At 52.1% G+C, this 20695-nt stretch overlaps 4 protein-coding genes across 4 annotated transcripts; 2 read left to right on the top strand and 2 right to left on the bottom strand.

The window, feature by feature from the left end:
• The first annotated feature begins 43 nt into the window (after positions 1–43).
• On the top strand, positions 44–3988 carry TGME49_244550 (hypothetical protein). Its single transcript, XM_002366903.2, has one exon. The coding sequence runs from the start codon at positions 1524–1526 to the stop codon at positions 3417–3419; it is 1896 nt and encodes a 631-aa protein (XP_002366944.1). The 5' UTR covers positions 44–1523; the 3' UTR covers positions 3420–3988.
• TGME49_244540 (mitochondrial carrier superfamily protein) lies at positions 3958–8819 on the bottom strand. The gene is made up of 4 exons (XM_002366902.2): positions 7034–8819; positions 6391–6516; positions 5388–5726; positions 3958–4924 (listed from the first exon to the last, which is right to left on the bottom strand). Exons 1-4 carry the CDS (start codon positions 7167–7169, stop codon positions 4206–4208), a joined length of 1320 nt encoding a protein of 439 aa, XP_002366943.1. The 5' UTR covers positions 7170–8819; the 3' UTR covers positions 3958–4205.
• On the top strand, positions 8744–12308 carry TGME49_244530 (hypothetical protein). Its single transcript, XM_002366901.2, has one exon. The coding sequence runs from the start codon at positions 9057–9059 to the stop codon at positions 10857–10859; it is 1803 nt and encodes a 600-aa protein (XP_002366942.1). The 5' UTR covers positions 8744–9056; the 3' UTR covers positions 10860–12308.
• A 48-nt stretch (positions 12309–12356) lies between these two features.
• Positions 12357–20220, bottom strand: TGME49_244520 (glycosyl transferase, group 4 family protein). The gene is made up of 11 exons (XM_018780721.1): positions 19308–20220; positions 18447–18580; positions 16991–17801; positions 16523–16590; positions 15990–16052; positions 15392–15459; positions 14439–14484; positions 14096–14197; positions 13638–13678; positions 13268–13334; positions 12357–12845 (listed from the first exon to the last, which is right to left on the bottom strand). Exons 1-11 carry the CDS (start codon positions 19609–19611, stop codon positions 12726–12728), a joined length of 1824 nt encoding a protein of 607 aa, XP_018637557.1. The 5' UTR covers positions 19612–20220; the 3' UTR covers positions 12357–12725.
• Positions 20221–20695: the final 475 nt, after the last annotated feature.

Genomic DNA, 20695 nt, shown 5'->3' with positions numbered 1-20695 from the left:
TTTACGAATTCGTACCCCACTTTTAGATGTGTATAGGAATGAGAAAGAAACGTCAGTTGTGCCACACCAGATTCCCGTTCATTTTCCTCCTTTTTAGCTTCGTTGTCTAGGCTTTCAACTTTCGCGTTGTGTCGCCTTCTGTGTCCCCCCTCTCCTCGTGCCCTTCTATCTCTTCCGTCTTTCCGTGTCGCCGCTTCCTGTCTGTTCTATTCGCGAGGAGCGCACTCGGCACTTTTATCTGCAAGATCAATAGTTGAAGGAGTGGATAAAATTTGCGCATTTCGACTAGCCAAGAATCCATCGACAGCCACATGATTCGGGTGGTTGCTTCAACCGCAGGGAAGACAAAGGCACACGTCCTGCTACCTGCGTCCTCTCAGTCGTCTTCTTTGTCTCTCTCAACCAGACACCCGCCCGCGCGGCGAGGCCTTTCGGTGCCAAGGGACGCACGTTTCGTCCTTATCTTTCGGAGAAAGGAGACAGTTTGTAACTCTTGAGTACTTTCCCTGCTGACTGACTCGATCGCTGGCGTCCAACCAGACCGGTCCGCCGCGACACGGTGCTGTCCATTCTCGAATTCCTGGACACTCGTCCCGCACATTTTCGAGAGCGGACGAGAGAAAGATTCAGGAATGAGACCACATTGTTTTAGGCAAGAAACGGCTTCTAAATAGAGGCGGAGCAGTGCCGGCAACCGTCAACCCCCTCCCCATGGACCTCGTCGATCTTGCCTCTCGAGGACGGGAGGGTCGAGCAATGTGCATGGATGGGCGACTATGTATTGTTGAGAGACTCTCTACGCTGGTCAGAGACTGAGAAAAGCTCGACATCTGACTTTCTTGCAGATGTCTTCTTTCCGTTTGCATTTGTTTCTGTATTTTTTTGTGGTTTGTCGCGCTCATTCGTTTCCTTCGTCGTTAAGGTGACTTCCGCGATGGGTGCCCAGCAGGCCGCAACGGTGTTTTCCACGCCCGGCATGCGGGCGAAAACCTTGTGAATCTTTTTTCCGACCAAACTGTTGGTTTCCGGAATCCCGTCATTCCAGAGTGAACATGGTGCGTGGCATTTTCTCGAACTTCATCTTCGAAAAAAAGCCGAGAGTGCGCCGCCGCTGCTCTCTGTCCACTTCTTCTGCTCTTGGTTGCCTGCTCGTTCCCTGGGTTTCACTCCTTGTTTCTTGCTTCTCCTTTTTCTCTCGACTCTGTCTTCGAGTTGTGAGCCTCTAGTTCCCCCGTCGTTCTTCCCCATTGTCCACTTCGTTCCGCCTGCGCTCCCTTCTCGAGTTTTTCCTGCTTGACCAGCCTTCCTCAGAGCGTGGTGACCCTTCCCCTTCTTTCGCCGTACGCGTGACCTCCGGGTACTGGCAAGCTACTGGAATCGCAGGCGTTTAGCGTCTTGAGCAATCCAGTGCGGGGGTCGTGTGCAGCAGTCGTGAAGAACCAAACCTGGTTGTCTGTATCGCGTGACGGAAGTCAGTCGAAAACTCTAGACCCTCTCGAGTTCGTCCCCCCCCCCCAGATGCCATGGCGAAGGACAAGCGTGGCTCGTGTGCGAAGAGGGTGTCTTCGTCTGCGGGTCCCGAAGCTTCTTTCGGATTCGCTGCTGTTACCCTCTCGTCGTCACTGCTCAGCGCGTCTCTGGCGGCTACTGACACGCACCCCTTTGGTCTGGTAGTAACAGCCAGCCCACAGAACTCCTCGTCGGGAAGTTCGCCGGCCCTTCCAGTAATTATGTTGCCTCCTGCCTCTCCGCTTTCCTCAGACGCGAAGAGTCACCCCGTTAAAATCGACTTTTTCTCCTTTCACAATTCGCTGGCGGCTTCTGCCACAGCCTCGGAGCTGCTCTGTAGGCGCCTGCCGAGACAGGCCGCTCTTGCTCTACGGCACTTGCCTGGCGGCTGCTCCATTCCCGGGCTCTGGCTGCGAGTTCGAGAAAGTGACCTGGAAGAGGTCAGTGAATCCTTCGCCACGCAGTTCTCCATTTCTGCTCTCTCTGCCGCCTTCTCTTCGCTCGCGGGTCCTTCGACTTGTCCCGCCTTCTTCCTGGTCCTTCTTCTCCCGGTTTGTGCGAGCGCAGACGCAGAGTCGCTGTCGCGCGTCTCTTCGGGGTCACCTCGGTGTCTCCTCTTCGCCGCGAAAAACGCAGGCTCAGCCGCCCCTGCGACACTCCCCGTGACGCTTGTCACCTCTCTCTCGTCCTCGCTCTCCTCCCTGAGTCTCTATGTGTCTGTGGTGCCTCTGTGCGTGGAAATCGCCTTCTCTCCGACGGAACTGCTGGCTGAAATTCCGCTGCATCCCGAAAACGTGGCGGGGCTCTTGGCTGCCGAGCTGAGTCTCGCCCTCGAGGAGTGGTTCGACGGCCCGGTGCTGTACGTGGAAGAGGCGGGTGGAGGGAAAGCTGGGGAGACACAGCCGCCTCGTGTGATCTCGGACAAAAATGCCTTTTCGCTTCCGCCCTCTCCTTGCCGTCTCGCCTACCTCCTGCCTCTTCTCCCGTCTCGCGTACCTCTCAGATTCGCGCTCTCTTCGACTTCCTGCTCCCGGCTTGCTTCCCTGGCGGCTGCGAGAGACTGTCAAGCGTTGCATGCGTCAGCGCCTTCGAAGGATCCCTCGCAAGTCGTCGCGATCGACGGGACGTTTGTCGCGACCGCCCTGGGTTCGCTGACCTCGCCCGCGTCTTCTCTTTCTGCTTCTCCTCTCTCTTTGGTGTGCAGCGCACTGTGCGCCGATTTGGCTGTCTCCTTTTCGCGCCGCCTTGTTCAGTCGCTCTCAGACTTCGCTGAGACAAGTCCCCGGGAGGGCGGCAGCCCGGAGTGTCGGGGGCGCCTCGGAGCGCGGACAACGAAGACTGTCTCTCCCCTCGCTTTCACTCGTCGCCAGTTCTTCTGGACAGACGAGTTGAACCGGGTGCGAATGAGAACGCGTCTGTCCGAAAAGGAGAGCAGAGCAGAGGGGATGGCAGGCAGCGAGAACGAAAACCACGAGGTTCCACTGCTACTGTCAGACGCCAACGCACCCGCGGCTGACGAGAGCGAAGACGAGGAAGACCTCGAGGCTACTCGCGACACCTTCGCCTTTCTCTTGGGTGTACCCAACCCTGCGCCGGAAGGCGAGCTTCACGACGGTACCTTCCCCGGTTCTCTCCTTTCCGTAGCACACGGTTCCGACGGAGTTCCGGGTGAAAGGGGGAGCCGCAAAGAGAGCTGTCGCGATGACGAGTTTTGGACTGAAGTGGAAGCCACAATGGGAGGGAACGCCAACAGAGGCCGAGGGAAACGTGCGGGGGCAGAGGGGAGTGAATCTGTCAAAACCATCGCAGTAGTGGCCGCCGTGCTCGGAGCACTTGTCGCCTTCCTCGCTGCTGCTCTCCTCTTTCTGCCCCAAGTGACGACTCAGCAATACGGGCAAGAAGATCTCTAGACGGTGCTCGAGGCCGCAAATGAGGCAGCCGAGCCAGGGGTAGAGGCGACATGTGACTTACTGCGCGACTAAACCGTTTCTAAGTCTGAATCGCGGTGTGTTTCAGATTTTCTGTTGCGGAGTCCTGCAGCGTTTCGCGCCATCACATGTGGGTAAATCGTGTGCTTTAGAAACATACGACTTTTCGAAGGTGAGGCATTTTAATGTTCTCCGGTTCTGTAACAGCCGCACAACTAGTGGGCAAAATCCTACGAAGGCGAAGTGGCGATTGAGCGTGCATTCGGGAAGTCCGGAAGCAACAAGGAACGAGAACACTGGCGCCTTCGTTTTCTTTGCCAATGAAGCGCCCCTGCAGAAACTTCAAACGTGCAGCTTTGCAGCCTTCGCGAGAGCAGTAGTAACGCAGTAGTGAGGAATCGAAAACAAATAACGGCGCGCGCGAGGTCGGAACCTCGCAGGCAAGAGACAGAAAATCCCCTTTTGAATCTACCAAGAGGCAGCTCCTTTGTCTAATCCTTCCGGAGCCTCGCCAAAAGAAAACCATGTGCGATCTTTCTTCACAGTGGCAGAGGAAGCCTCAGCCAGCAATGGGTCATTTGTGCGTTGCTACAGCGTGTGGCGTACGGGACCGAACGGCGGATCGTTCCTAAGTTAGACAACGGCAAGATAGGTAAAGTGCCATTTGCCTTAAGGGAAACCCAGAATCAGGATTCTCAACGGAGAACTGTCGAAAACGTGACATCACACCTGCTATGCACCATACTCGCTGTCTCCTGCACCATAATTTTAAGGCATGCAGAAACCACCTGTCAGAGGCACTAGATGGTTCAAGCAAGCACCGTACACAACTGCCCCAATACTCATGCCTATCGACGCCCTCACGGATCCCCATCCGATACGCAGTCGATCTGCGATAATGACAACACCGCGAACAGTGGGGTGGCGGACGAGGCATCTCGGCACTTTCCGTTGAATGTCTTGAGGGATTGCATCAGCGACATTCTTCGTCGACGGAGAAACACTGGTGTCAGTGCGCGACTTTGGCAGCTGCGGAAAAGCCCCTCTTTTTGCAGTAACTCCGCTGTTGCTTCTCCGGTCGCACGGTGTGTTTCCGTCAGCGCTCGCTGAATGAAAAGCTTCTCTCCACAGATCGCCCAACGTTGACCAGGTTGTGGGTGTCGGCGCACCTATCGGTGTAGACAGCTGCATATTGCGTGCGTAGTTGAACGGAGAAGAAAACACTACTCCAATTGCGGCAGCAACGAAGTTCTCGACGAACGGATTGCACACCTCCAGTATGGCCACGCTCTGCATATCCGAAGGTTGTTGAGCGGGTGTTGGTGGATCAGATGAAGTAGAATCACACGTAGAGGGCCGGTTCGTGTCCACTGGCGGAGTGCCTGAGGAGGAAAACCCGTACCCGTGGCGAAGGAGACTGAAAATTCCGCCAAACATTGCTTCCCTCATCATCGTCGGCCCCATGCCACGATACAGTTGCCGAACGCCTGAAAGCAAATTCCCAAATCAGAAGCAAAAGGAATACCTGCTAGATGATCAACCACTGCCTGTATACTTGTGGAGATTCCCTATGAGAAGAGGGATGGGTTTACCGAAAGTAAATGGGATCAGGTGGACGGGCCAACGAAGGAAACGCACGCGGGACGAAATGTGCAACTGCGCGTGGATGAGGACTTTGAATGTGTACCTCGCCAATGAGACACATGTTCGCTGTCGAAGTTGATAAAAAACAATAAAGGGCACGTCACCATTTGCTGACACATTCCCCTTCGTACGTGGAGCCGCTGAGATAAACACTGCCGTGTACATGGGAAAAACGAAGGGTTCGTGAAGTGATCGCTACGCCCTCGCCAACCGGCAGCTGTACAGTTGTGTAGAAACTGAGGCTTCAGAATAATTTGGTTGACTACAGCTGCTTTCCATTCGCAAATCGCCTTCGCTGCATCTCACCTCCACGGCGGACAAACTGGAAGAAAGCCCCGGACGACGTATCGCTGTGGCCGCTCCAGCTCGCACACTTCAACATGTTAATGGGATGGCAAACGACTGCACTCGTGAGACCGACAAGCTGACCGGCTGCCAGGAAAATCCATTTGGGAGTAGCCGGAGCCTCGCCGCTGTTTGGTTCGTCCGCGGTGGGATAGGACAAGACGCCTTCTGCATCCTTCTGACTGATTTTTGTTTGACCGACCCCCTCAGCATCAACTTGCGCTTGCCGCTGAGACTCTGTATCCTTCAAACCTCCAGGGGAAGTGTATAAAGAGGATAAGGCATTTGTGAAGATGCTTTCTGCAGCGAACAAGTCACACAAACAGAATGATTTCCGATAGGAAAACCGAAGCCTAAAGGCTGCGCCACACTCAGTTCCATTCAACCCACACAACACTCCACGAGATTTTCATTGTTCAGGGGAAAGGAGACCGTCCATTAAGAATGTCGATGAAGTGCTCTGTTGGAATTGAGGCGATCGTTCACCGCTGAGAGGATAGGCGTCCATTGTCGAGAGGTAGGCTGGTGTTTTAGCAGCTACGAAATACGCCTCCTCCGGAAGATGAGGAGACCGCAGCTACCAGAGAAACGGAGATCTAAAGGAATCTTAGTTACGAGAGATACGGAAATAAAAATGTCTTCACAGTCGTATAAGAAATTCAGAAACCGTCGTTTAAAACAACGCATAACGGTATCCCGTTGAATGTCGCGGTTCACCAAAGCTGCGCAGAGTGACAGATGTCGAACTCAACTATTCGCGCAACGACTTATTAAAGACAACTCTATGCGTAAAGTACGGCACTTGAGAGACGTCATGTCTAGGCGATAAGTCACGTTTTGAGAGTTTGGCCTGGTGAACTGCGAGCTCCACATTTTTGATAGTTCTTAACTAAAACTGCCGACATGTAGCTCGGCCTTCCAGGAGAGTACCCAGGAAAGCTGTGAGCGCCGAAACCAGACGTACCGAGAGGATAGTAGAGTCCAGTGTTAATCGCCCGAGATGTGAATGTGTTCAGGACACCTTGGTACGGTCTTAGCCAATTTCGTCGATCGAAGATAGGCCGCCGAGCCGTGACAGAGAGATACAAAGCTGACACGACACAAAAAGAGGAAGTCGACTGGAGATACCAAGAGGTGAAGAGGAACAAGCTGTCAGACCCCTTCTCCTTTCCAACCGACGGATTTTCCATATTGAAGAGGCATTCACGCCACAAGGATGCAATCGCCTTCAGACGACGAACCAGAGGAAACCTAGGATGACGGACAACTGTGTTCACATGCCTGTACGGTCACTCCGTACATCCTCAACAGTGCAAATGATAATACCAAACAAATTCACTTTTCAGCATAGGGGAGTCTAAAAAAATAACTACTATTAAAGAAGACTCTCGACTGCAGATTCCACGTCTCTCCCAATCAAACTGACTAACGTGACATCTAATATTGCATGATTGAGTAACTAAATGAACCGCTCCATCAGAGGAGCAAGCAGTACTCGATTTGGGAGGTGCGGGTTTCCGCTTTTCATATTTGCACAAACGCAGCATTGTCTTTTTGACCTCCATCAAGAGTACGAACAACCAGGCGACGTCCTTGACTCTGCCCACCTCTGTCGAACGGGGTGAAGAGAGTGGAAGAGACGGCTCCTGTCAAAATCCCGCAAGAGATGCAACCTGTCGGGAAGAGTGAATCGGTCTTGGTTGTTGCCGCATTTGGCGTTGGCCCTTTTTTGTCGTTCGCCATGGTAACTCCCCCTCATTCCTCAACCAGTTCATAGCGAGCCGAGGAGCATCAAACCGGCAAACATTTGCACTCCCTATATCCCAGGATTCTATGAAAACAGCCAGTGTGTGGCTTTCGATGAAAATGCAACGAAGCGGAACCGCATCGTAGCCATTGTTTCCTTGCAGCGAGCGGATCACAATATTTTTCACACATACACGCAAGTGCGTACGCAAAGAGTGAACCTACGAACATGCATCAAACAACAACCTATCTGTTTCGATGCTGCACGTGGACAACAACAGGATGAAGCCGCCCACTTAGCTAAAACGAAAAAAAAATAATCAAGAGTTCGTCCAAAATGAATAACACAAAGGATGACGGCTGACGGATTCATGCTACAAGCACTGCACAGCATGCGAAAAAGGCGCATTTCACAGACGTTTGGAACTGAACGCACACTACTTTCGGAAAAAGCACCCCGCTCCGTTTTGTGCCGTTCGTTCCCAACTCGCGTTAGCAACGCATTTTTTCTGTAGCGTATGATCCGAGAAGACGCATGCTGTTTTGCGTCTCTGACTTTTTTCTTCGAGCGCCCTCGTTCCCTTATCAAATTCTGTTTGTAGCGGCTCAGGCTACTTTCATATTGGCCCCCTGTACGGGAACAGACAGTTCGAGAACGCGAAAAACAAAGGGTCCTGTATTTTGCCTGCAGACACTCCCAGCATCCACAGGCAAATCTGTTGAAGGGTGTTCTGGCGCTGGCACAAAAACAAAAAGACGGGAAGCCTCACTACGCGCCTGCACCCTCACGCCAAATAAATGAATGGAATGGTTACAACTAAAAGAGAAATGTGGCGACAAGCACCGCCAATGAACAAAAGCGAAGCACGAAGATTCCGAGACGCTGCGTGTAGCACTTTCGAGAACGCGATACGAGGAGCCGGTCGCCGCCTCAGGACACTTAAATTGCTCCTAGTCTATCGCTAAGAAACGTGACCTATGGTCCGATTTAGAGGCTTCTTTGTTTCGCTGGAATGTTTTCTGATCTTATTCACAAGAGCAAGACAACATGGGTGCGTTTACAACGCTGATACACGAGCGTCGGAGGCGACAACATGTTTCGGTCGTGCGAACCGAGATTGCATCCAGAGCCAGTTTGGTTTCCCTTTGTTTTGCCTCGTTTCGATTCTGTGGACAGAAGATCCCTTTTTCTGAGAATGTTTGGGCCGAATGGGTTCATGCGAACGTACAGGTGTGTTGCGTCTATCCGATATACTGAACCACTTTACACCGGAGGTCATCGACGCACCGGCCGCAAACCCACGCCCACGGACTGTTAGCTGTCACTATCACCAGACTCTTCCGCTATTGGAACGCCGTAGACGCTGTATCGACCGAGTTAGAAGTTCTCTTCGTTCTTTTTTTCTATCGGTGGCTCTGGTATCTTTTTGCTGGCAGCATCGGAAAGATCTGCCTCTTTCGGAGACCAATCATAACGGACACCACCGTGCTCCCCCCGCGCCCAACGGAGGCAGTTCTGATCTTGAACAGGATGCACACACTTTGGGACTTTGCTTGCCTGAGGCGATTTTTTTTAACTCCGTGTCTCTCTCGCCGCTATAGGTGGACAGTGAATCACCCAGTTGTCACAGGATAGCAAAAGGTGCGGCTATACACGCTTGGTTGTAGCGCTGCCGCCCCTGTCCCACTTCGGTAGCGCAGGTCGCTGCTTGGAGACAGGGAACGGGCACGGTCAAGCAATTGCTTGCACAGCTGTGTCCGGCGGGGAGCGAAATAGAACGCTGGTGCATTCTCTCACCCTCTGCAGGAATGGAAAGCTGACGAGCATGTGGTCGAGCCTGTGTTGCTTAGCCAGTATGCGTTTCTTTTCAGCGGCAGGGGTGCATGTTTGTGACCCACGTGCACTTTGTACTTTTGCACCGCCGGCCCCCCCAATTCGGTAACCTTACAGATGCACCGCCTCAATGTCCTCAAAGGCAACGGCGTTTTCCTCTTTCCCTCAACGGTTTCCTGCAGTGTTTCCTTTGGGTGCCTCTGGGCTGGACTTCCAGTTATTGCGGACTCCAGATCTGGCGCCTAATTTACCCAGTTTGTCTCGTTTGCATAAGAAAAGGAGGGGAAACCCCCACAGAAATGGCGGGCCCGGACGTTCGTGAGGCAGCGACGCGCTGGCGTCTCAATGAGACTCCCTTGGCCTGCTCCGCCCCACTTTCGACTCTCAAAAGCGCCTGTCTCTCTCCCTCTGCTAAAAAATGTCTAACTTCGTCAATGTTCTTCTTGCTCGCTTCGTTTCTGCTTCTGTCGCGGCCCCTGTCTGTGCATGGTTCTGAAGAAGCATCTACCTTAGATACCCCGGAAGGCAGAGACGCCTCCTCCGGAGTCCTGGACGAAAATGGGGTAGAACCGGCGCAAGAAAACTTGCTCGGTTCGTCTGTCGTGTCGCAGAGCGACCAGGAAAATGATGCGCTGCCTGGGGACCTACACGAAAACCACGATGCCGGCCTGCCCTCCCCCGCGCCACGAGAGGCAGCGGGAGAATCTGGAGTTCGTGACCTAGAGAAAGTCATTGCGGAGGATCTTTCCTTCCTCTCTTCCCTCGCGACTATGAAAGAGCTCACAGCGCTTTCCGATGTCGCTGCTGAAGCTAACTCGGACGCCGGCTCGCTGGTCGACCGACGCGTGTCTATGCTGAACACGGACGGGGAAGACAGAAAGGAAGATGCAGCGGAAGGCGAAGAGACTGGAGACGCGGCGAATCGCAAGCAAGCGGATTTGTCTAACTTGCTAGCAGTCGACGGGTACTCCGAGATGGCTGCCAGGGCGCTCCCTGAAAGCCTGTTGGAGGCTCTAGAGGTTGGCGGCGCAGTTCATGGTCCGCGAGATGAGACCGAAGAAAACAACCAGGCACCGGCAGCGGACCAAGAGGATCGGCTCGGTTTCCAACAGGAAGATATGGAACTAACCCCCGGAAACACCTTCGAAAGCGGCAAGGGGGCCGCCCTACGTGGCGTGAGGTACGGTGTCAGCGATGGCTCGGGTGCCGGCGAGAGGCATCCGTTGCCAAAAACCACTGAAAAGCAGCGGAAGCCACCGGACTCCGAGACACGAACGGATGACTCCACTGCGGAAGAACTGGTTGTCAGAAGCTTCCTGCACGGTTTCCCCGAGTTGACTGCGTTGCTCGAGGACCCGCCACTAAACCAACAAAGTCACTCGGACGCGGCGGCCTCGTTCTATGCTGACGTGGGTGAACACGCCTCGACCCTCTCCACAACCACAGCGGCTGAGGATGCTCAAGACGAGCTGGGTGCCAACGACCCAGAGAACGCAGTTCTCGACTCCGAGGCGGGGGAAAGGGGCGAGGCCGGCAACGCAGAGACAGCGGCTGCTCAAGCAGAAGTTCTGCACGAAGCTTTGGAGAAAACAGAGTCCACTGCAGTGGTAGAAGAGAATGCCGTGGAAGAACCTGTGGCTGCGATTTCTCAGAGCAGAAGCAGACAGTCTGTCAACCAGGCCAAGTCACTCTCTGTGGACAATACGCCGCGTGTGGGCAAGCGAAACGCTGTGAAAATGCTCGCCTCGCTTGGAGCCGTCCTCTCGCTTCTGGGAGGAGCGGCTGCGGCGTACCGTCACTTCAACAGACAAGTGGAGGTTCCTACTGAAACTGGCGTCTCCCACGGTGAGTAGCAGAGAAGATTGTGTGCCAAACGGGCCGGTGTCTCGGGCATAGCCAGCTCCTTGGTTCACGAAATGCTGGACAAAGAGCCAGATGTCACACTGCTTTGTTATTGTTTTTCAAGACGTCGGTGATATGCGCTGCCGTACAAACAGTGGAAACAGATCGTTCAACCTTATTGGAACCGAAAAAGTTGTCCCGGTAAATGCGAAAATATGTCCTCGACTGCTAAAAGCGTAGTCGCGATATGGCTGTGAACAACAGCTTGGTTCACGGCTGAAGGAATACAGCCGAGGTAACGAACAAGCGTTGCCAGGAGTGCACGTGGTGAAGGTGTATGAAATGAAAGGATATGCCCACAGCTCTACCAAGAGCTTTACGGCTACTTTGACTTCTCTCCCAGGTGGAACCGTGAGGCCTGGGTGTGAGCTGTGCGCTTGCTTTATTTGCTTCTAGTCAAGCGGGTTTTGTTTTGTTTCTGTTTTCCGTTCGACTGTTGATTTGTTTTCGGAAACCCTCTCCGGTATTTTCTGTGGCAACCCTTACACCTCTGAAAGCCCCAGTTGCCAGTATTCAGCAACGCTGATGTTTCGTTTGCCGTCTCGAGACCACGGACAATTCCGCATTCCAGTGGTCCTCTGTGAAGGAAGCGACTTCCTTGGCGCCTTCCATACTCTTTCAGGATGTAGTTGAACTGTGTCCGTTGACAAAGCTTTCGCACACGTTTGGAGCTCCCCTGTATGATAGTCTCGTCTCAGAATTGAGCTACAGGAGTGACAACAGAGACGCGCGGCGCAAAATTCTCCATCTTGTTGATCTATTACTTCGTTAATCTCATGGATGGACTCATGGACCCTGAAGTTTGTGCGCATACTGGGCACGGGGGCCAGGCATTAACACATTACAAACACCAGGTCGTTATGCTAAACGAAATCCTCAGACTGTCACACAGAGCGGTGCCAGCAATGAGCAAACGAGGTATATCAGGAACTGCTGCTAGTGTAAACAGACTATGCGAATGAGGCCTTCTTATCCAGAAAGCGCAAGGCTGAGGAAATCATGGACGCGAGCCCATGTGAGCCAACTGTAGCCTTTTTTCTCACTTGTTCGACTACGCAGCACAGGAAAAAGAAGAAATATTCGGTACAAGTTTAAAAGACTACACTGTACTTTATTTGTTGGGTATGACGCATTTGCCCATTAACATTCGGGGGGGGGGCTTTCTCACCAAAAATGTTCTCACGTTTTCCCTTATGTCAGTGTGATATCTATGGAAGGCAACTGACGAAGAAGTGTATCGAAGCGTCCTACACGCCGGCACATTTTCGGGAATCTTGTTTCCATACACATCTACATTATTTGTGGACACCTGCACGGTGTGGATCTCTGGCTCTTAGATGCAAGGATGCGTCTATACATCTACGTGCAAAGATATATACTTACATGCAGGTACGGCTACGGACATTGACACGCCTTGAAGATAATTCTATGTTTCAGTTCCAAATCTAGTGGTACTTATAGGCCAAAGACATCCGTTTGAGGCGCTGTATGTCGGAAAAAACAACAGTGATTCGCTGGCAACGTAGATTCAAAACAATAACAAACATGAGATTTATCTCCAAACATTCAAATGCTAAAGTAGCGCATAAACAACAACATTCGTACAACGGGTTTCTTTCTGTGCGCATGCTGCCGTCCGCTACCTGTCCCTCTGCAAGCCGAGCAGAGCATGCAACGGCACGTTCCCTCTGATCACTCAAAACATGCAACAAAGCACAAACTCAATTTTCTGTATCAGTGTATATGCCTACAAGTGGCAGCCCAAAAAGGAGCCAACCACAGACAATTTCTGACGCTTTTCTCGGTGCACTCGGTCCTCAGAGGAAGAGCATGTAAATCCCAGAGGAATAGCGAATCAGAAGGCCGGCAGAACACGAGCATAACTGAAGAGCAATGAGGACAATAAGCAACTTCCTCTCCGTCATGGGCCCTGCGACCTGAACAGAGCCAACAGACATAGGCAAGATAAGCTCAGTGATTGTTCTGTTTTGATCGTATGCATCACCAGCCGGCCAACTGCTGCCTGAGATATATGCATGCACGCACATGTACTCTGACACATAGAGCCGCATGCGCGCATAAAATACATATGCTTGCATCCAGAAACGAAATACCGCGGTCAGGCAGGTACGCTGGCGTACACGCTGACGCGAACAGGCTCCCGCACATAGCACACTTTACACGATTTTCAGACACCCACGTCTATTCAATCTGAAAACAAACCGTTATACGGGTCCCCTCCATGCACACGCTGATGCTTGTAGACGTTTACAAAGTACGTCTAAACTTCTTAAATTGGCGAGAAATGTTTGTATCCTCTAGTCGTCTCACTATGTTGTCTGAACTATCGCCTTCATACCGTCAGAATGAGGTTGATGAGCGTGAGGTTTCCCGAGCTCTCGAGCTTCCCAGTGGCTGCATTATACCTTGAAACGGCACAAACACACGAGAAGCAAAAATGCATCTTTCGCTTTTCTGTGTGCCCTGCACGCCTCTGAATCCGGAAACGCCTGCTTGACTCGAGAGTCGGGCAGGCTACGATTCCCAGTGAACACACGGACAGCCATCGATGTGACACGTATAGACAGAGACTCACAATGACGAAGTGAAAGATCGCAGGTAGACGTTTATATGATTCTAACCTCCAGATAAAGTGAAGACATCCAGCCAAATGTGGACCAGAAAGCCGACGTGGCGTCTAGGCGACGATGCATCACTTGCAAGCGTACCTTGGCGTCCGGTGCCTCGGACAGGCGACAAGACCGAAGAGCTGATCCGAAACACAGAAAAAATGAGAGAAGGAGCGAAAGAGGGCTCCATGGATACACAAGTTAGATCGCTGGTTGCTGCGAGGACAGGACGGACTCCGATCCGGAGACTGCTGTTCGTGACAAGCGATAGAAGTGACGAATCAAACAGCCAGCCTCACATATTGCCAACTTCCACACAAACAACAAGTGTCCGATGTGGTGGCCATACAGAACGTCGCGACCTGCGCTAGGTGAGTTTGAAATGCAAAAACACTTTCCTCGTGAGAGCTCCGGAAACCGGACAACAGAGTGCCGCCTGGGTCAGGGTTGCGTCCCCAAACTCGCCAGCTAGAAGGTGCATCTATGCATTCGGCAGCCGAGCCGCCTTCGTTTGTGGTCACACGCGTTCCGATGCTTGAGAAGAGAGACGACCCTACCTGCGGTATGGACAAAAGGAAGTTCAGCAGTTGCGGGAGGAAAAGCAGCAGCAGCGTCCTGGAGAAGTGGCCGAGAATCCCGACGACAGCAAAGTAGATGCCCTGAAGGGTTCCACAACGAACACACACCGAAGTACCACGAGCCACGCACTCTCGTGGGAGACTTAGACGGATCGAAGCGGCCTGCCTCGAAACGCAAGGCGAGCGCAAGGTGGAGGAGTGAGCAAAAAATGTGGAAGGATGGGAATCCCCCTTGAAACGTTTTCACGAAGTAGTTTCTGCCAGTGACATTCCGACGGGGAGAAACGGGCCAACCTGCATCGAGAGGACAGCTCGGACTCACAGCGAAACATGTGTAAGTGTCGCCAACGAAGACCTGAGAAGGGTACCTGCACAGAAACGCCACAATGCCCAAATGCTCCATGTCTCTAGAGACTTTTTACGCAGATAGAAGCGAATGCACCGTTCATCGACATAAATGCAAGCAGGCATTCTCACGCGGATGGATCGACAGACCCCTACGATCCGTCACGATTTGGTATAAACCACGAGAACATGTGTAGACGCGTCTACGCCTCCAGCGACGGACTTCAACTAGTCAGCTACGTGTATATGCACTGGCAGATGTGCATGCATCTGTGTGTGTATCGGACAGCATATACTTGCACATTTGTGTCTTCTCTGTTGCAAAGATGCGACGCATCGTCCTGTAATCTGTTCTGTTCACGAGAGGCCCTGAGGCACTGGAGGCCAGGGATACCACAATCGACACTGGCGATTCCTTAACTCAAACAGAAAAGCCAAGTAAGTGCAAGCCGTACGAGCATTCAGCTATCCCCTAAGAAGTCTCTTTTGCTTGGAGTGAATCCGCACCTCCACGTCAGCTCATTTGTTCATTCATATTTAAGACTTTTCCGTTAGGAACGATCGCACAGCATCGAACGTGGTGATACGTGGGCTGGGTTAAGAACGTTTGCAGACCGTTTGGACCTCTCTACCATCTACACGCATGGATCTCTTTTTAATGAAACTACATCGTTGACGTTCATGGATGCAAGACACGGACTGAAGCTTAGCAGGACTTTTTCTCATACTCAGTTTCCGAGGTACTCCTCTGTATCTGGTGCTTTGACTGCAATGTTCTGTTGTACCAGTGGGAAGACGTAATCTCATCGAACATAACGGCATGTTAGGCTGGCCTAGAGCACTTCACAAAGACGCGTCTACGCCATCACTTTGCTTCGCGAGCTTATCTTTCGACGGTGGACCACTCTTGGTGAAATACCAGCGCTTTACCAGTTGAAGGAGAGGAGACCGAGAGAAGACGCGAAGAAGAAGAGTGAGAGAATGAGGGAAAAGTAATTCTGCGTACAACCAAAAACGCCAACAGGAAACATAAGCTTCAAACTCAAAGCAACAGGAGATTCTGACTTCACGTTTCTCTTACTGCTGCACCTTCCGACTCTTCCCGCATGGTCAGCCAGACAGCAAGTCCCGTCCCCACCTTAACTGTCGTCTCTCGGAGGCAGCGCCGACCCAGGACGGGGCTTTCGCTGTTGATCGGTTTTGTGGAAGAAAACGTGCTTCGGCTTTGGTTGATTTGCGAACACGGGTCGGCACGCATGCAGAAATTTCTGTCATTTGGCACGGCACAGCTCTCCGCCGTTTTGCCCCGCGGCTCGAGGCACCCAAGTTCGCCGTCACCCACTTGGGGGCCGGAGGCGCGAGAACGAGCCAACGAGTGAGGAGCAAAAGAGCAGGAAGGGAAGCGAAAGACAGAGAGAAAAAAAGTGGAAGGCGAGTTGCAAAACGAGCAAAACAGGAGGAGACGGCAGAGCGAAGAAAGGGGCAAAGACAACTCCACCATACACTCCCTAGAGGTGAAGGGACTTGCCTGGCGCCAAACGAGTGTCGCCTCAGTAGAGGCATTTCCAGGTAGCCAGTTGTTCGTGATCTCCTGGACAAAAAGAACAGAAGCACGTGGCACATCTGTTCATGAGGTCATCTGTCGCAACACTGAACCTCTGTCGCAAAACACAGGAGCTCGCTCGCTACGGACGCAAGAAGATACACACGCAGATATACACCTAGATTCGTGTAGGAGACCTCGTCTCCAAGCGCAAAAGGAGAGCCGCGTGGTTGAACCGTGACACTTGTGATGGATGTTCGAGAGCAGGTTCGAGATTCTGAATGTCTCGAGATCGTCGCGAGGAATCGATTCCTGTCTATGCATGCCAGACCAAAAAGATTCCTATCCGCGGATCCCGTACCGACGACCATGAGGAAGGAGACTACGAAAGTGAGTTTTACGATTTCGTCCTGGATGTCACCGGATTTCGTAGCCGGAGCACGCAGGTCGCATGCGAAGTTGCGCCGACACTTCCCCAGGTGACAGAGATCCGCTAAATGGAAGAAACGGGGCCTCACCACGACGTTGTGTACAATGACAAAGAAGCTCATGACGACCGACTGGCCGACCTCAAGTCCATTGATTCCTGCGCATCACAGTCCGCACAAGAGCGGGTTCAGATCCTCGTTTCTTATGAAACCTCTTCCACACAGGAATTTCAAGCAAATACGAATGCCAGTAAAATCGGACTTGGTTGTCTATCTGTCACAGCTGGAGTCATCTTCAGTATCAGTTTAGACACTAGAGAGTAGCATCCAGAAGTAAGATATACATTTGGGCTTCTGCGTGAGCGCGCTCCGCGGGTATCCTCTTGGGAGTAACACAGCGCTCAACTGCGGGGAATTTGCGGCGTCAGGGTTTCGCGAGTCGTTGCATGACTTGTGTTCGATTCCGCTTTCGAGGAGGATGGCGTCTCCATCTCCACACTCGAGTGAGAGCGTCAAACGCGCATAGAAGACACGAGGAGACCCTATTTGAAAACTTACCGGCGTAAATGTTGATTGCGTTGGTACAGAAGACAGTGAGCAAGGCCATGTAGACGTAGTAGAAAGCGCCGAGGTCGACAACGACTGGAGGGCCTGTTCCCCAGCCGACAGTACTTCCGGCGGGAATGCTGTCAGACGGAGAGTGGATACGCATGTCGTTTCTCTGCAGATCAAAGGCGTCTGCTGTGGTAAGCCACGCAGCGGCGAGGCCTGGCCCGGGCGCCGAGAATGGTCCTGGCGCGTCGTGTGAGTCACGCGTGTCGAGAGAGGAGAGAAGAGAAGCGGGAGACGAAGGAATAGGAAGGGGAGCAGCGAAGGCAAGCGCCTCAGTGGGGGACGCAGTGGGCAGGAGGCAGTAGCCGGTGAGGAGACCCGACAGCGAGCTGGAAAACGTTTGAAGAAAAGCTGTGAAAGACGCGAAGAGGGATGCGAGCAAAGAAGGGAAAGAAAACTCTTCCGGGGACATTCCGACTCTGCTGAGCAGTCCAGAAGCGAAAAGCTGGCTGTACAATGCACCAGTCGAATCCACTACGGACGCCCAGAAGGTGCGGAGAGCTACCGTCGCTGGAGATATCCAGACGGAGAGAGACTGTTCCAGCAAAGCTGGAAAAGCAGCGAGCGAGTCGACAAAGGGAAAGACCCAGTCGGGAAGAAGAATGGTGGTGCGGCCCGTGTACGCGACAAGAAGCGGAACCGATGCAACCAGAGGCGTCAACATCTTCGCTCTCCAGGGCAACTCCAAGAGGTCGTCCGCGAAGCCGAGAAATGTCATGAGCGTGATGGACAAAAGGCCTGCGTTATATTCCACCAGCTGCACAGACAGACGAAGGAGAAAGCAGGGAAACCGCAACAAAGAGAAGAGCCAAAACGGAAAAGGTGGGCTTCCTCATGTCCCGGGTTACTCGATGCAGGAAGCGAAGATTTTGTCCTGCGGTGACACTCGGGGTAAATAAAAGCAGGCAAGTTGTTCTCAGTAAAGAAACGGGAAACACATTCGGCCGAACTTGCGGCCGTACTTGCGAGTGAAGAACTACGGATACGAGCAGGTGAATAGGACACCTGTTGCCTATAGTGAAAGGCAATGGCAGAAAGCCGTCACCTCGTCGTCTTCGGGGGACAGTAGTGTACGAGAAACTCACTGGAGTCGTTCGGAATACTGAGCACGAACGCCAGTCCAGCATGTTATGCGTCTCCTATGACACTGTATACCATGTAAATGCTGCTATCTCCAGCCTTTTACTGTTTTACACAAGGAACGCGAGAACTGAAATTCAATTTCATTGTCTTTTAGCTCTCTGGTTACTACTTGCCAGGCCGCTGCGTAACTTTGAGTAGTTGCACCAGAACATTACGTAAGATCTTCGCAGAACCATGCACAGTCGGATAGAGGAAAGTCCAGTCACTCCTTCCTTGCGAGTAACTCCGGAAATACCGAAAAGAGAAAAACGATTCTCACCTTTTTGTCGTCATTTTTCAGAAGCACCTGCGACGCAACAGCTGCGAGGACGAAGACGAACGCCGAGACGAGGCCCATGCCCTCAGAGAGGACAGGAGCGGGAAGCGGTTTGTGCATGTCTCTTCCCGTGACACCTACAAAAGCAGGAAGGGAATTCACGAGGCCGAGACGATTCCTCAAACACTGAGGCGCTTCTGGAAATGTGGACAGAACAGGTTGGACTTCGCCTACGCTAGGTGCTGTTCTAAAAAACCCACTCTAACCGCTGTAGCGACCGAATGCCCGAATGCTTCCTGCCAACCATGTTGCACAAGATAAAGGTGGTAGTTAGCAAAAAGGGACTCCGTCTGCATGTATTGTTTCATATGATTTCATATGATTCATATAATTGTATACATAAATATATGTATATATATCTGCGTGCGTGTATATATATGTAGATATACCTATACATATTCATATGTTTAAACATATTTATTTACATATATATACGGAAACTGCCACGTTGACACATATGTAGATACGTCAATCTGTGGGTGGACAGTGAGAACAACCGGCAGTCACGGGAATAAATATGCGAATGTGTGGACAGAAAACCCGATCGACAACTATACACCTATGAATACGGCGAGAGGGTACATGGGCACTTCCTTTTTTTGTGTCAGCTATTCTATTACCGGACATGCTCATTGAGGCAACGATAAGGATGCAGTTTCGACAGCATAGGCAATGGTGGTGTATCTGTTCTGTGTGGTTCTAGGAACAGGGGACTCACGCATGCGTTCGCCCAAGTGAAATGACAAACCCAGAGGCAGGGGCGACACACCACGAAAAAACATGAAGAAGAACAACAACTCCTACCTTTCCTCTTCATTCTTTCGTCCCAGTACGGAATGAAGTGGCGAACGAAACCGAAGCAAAGAGTGGCAAGAAACACGACCCCTGCTACGGGACGGACGAAAGGCGTGGGAAGAATGAGAAGCGGCAACGAAAGAGTGGCGACAAGGAGGAGTAGGCATCTTGACAGACACAGCGACGGTTGCAGCTTGCTTTTTGGTCCATCCTGACCAGAAGTACGTTCTGCCCTCATTTCTGTTGTGAAGGAGGAAAGCGCGACAGTGGCGATGCACACAAACACATTCCACGTAGCGTCTTTCCACCGCATGGGTAGTTTCCAGCGTTGAACGAAAAGAGGATAACGCGAGTGCAGAGCAGAAGGAAACGCACACCGTGCAAGTCGGTTCCATCCACCAACTGCCTCGTTTCCGCGCAGCGCAACCAAACCTGCCTGTGTTCTTCCGACACAGACCGACACGCTAAAGATATTCCGAAGAATACAGGAACCGATAAGAACGAGTGAACAGTAGCAAAGGTGGGAAATTGGAACACAGAAGCAGAAAAACTAACATCCCAAGCATACCGCTGACGGGTTTGAACCACTGGCTTGGAGTTGTCACCGTTCACTCATGTGTCATTGGTACGTCGATCACATCGGGGAGAAAAGGTTTTCAGGTGGTTTTGGTTTGAGGACCTGACCAGAAAATCGCCGCATTCCCTTTTCCTGCTCACTCTTCCTGGGCGACACACTCGGTGGCTCGCGGTCCTGACGAGCTTTGTGGTCGGAAAGGGTGCGATACAGACGGAAGAAGCTCCGGAAACACTATGAGGAATCCACACCAACTAACTTCACAAAGTGTGTGCGCATCAGCACAGCTGCAAACTTTTTTCACGCAGACGGGGATACGATTTTTCCTTATTTTCCAAACCTCGTTACAGCCAGCGGTCTCTCTTGTATGCAAAAAATAGCGCAGAATTTCGGAAGTAATGCCTGTTTACTTTCCTTGACACCTTTTCTCCATGCCGTGCATTTCATTCGCGTGATAGTAATTTCTCAACCGTCTCTAGGAAACGCGAAAAAAAGTACCAGACCCTCTCTTTCAGTCTTTGTACTGCGGTCTGTTTTCCGCTCGCTGTCTGATTTGCATGTGCAGGTGAAAATGTAGTAACCGTGCATGCGTGTGCACGGGGGAGTGACCCTGATTCATAAAACTGTTGCAAGCCATGGTTTCTTTCTTGAAGACCAACGCTAGCTTCTCGTTGCGCTTCGTTTGGGAACGATCCCGGTGCAATGATGTAAATTCCGGTGATCCAAAATGGAAATTAAGGAGAGAGAGAAACGTCTACATGCAATCAGAGAGCGTGGATGCCGACAGCCTGCAAATACACATCGCAGGCATTGCCAGGAGTGC

The sequence above is a fragment of the Toxoplasma gondii genome, chromosome VI (genome assembly GCF_000006565.2).
Source record: "Toxoplasma gondii ME49 chromosome VI, whole genome shotgun sequence".
NCBI classification, from domain to species: Eukaryota; Apicomplexa; class Conoidasida; order Eucoccidiorida; family Sarcocystidae; genus Toxoplasma; species Toxoplasma gondii.
Note: the sequence above shows the minus strand (reverse complement) of the source record. Positions and strands in the feature narration are given on the sequence as shown.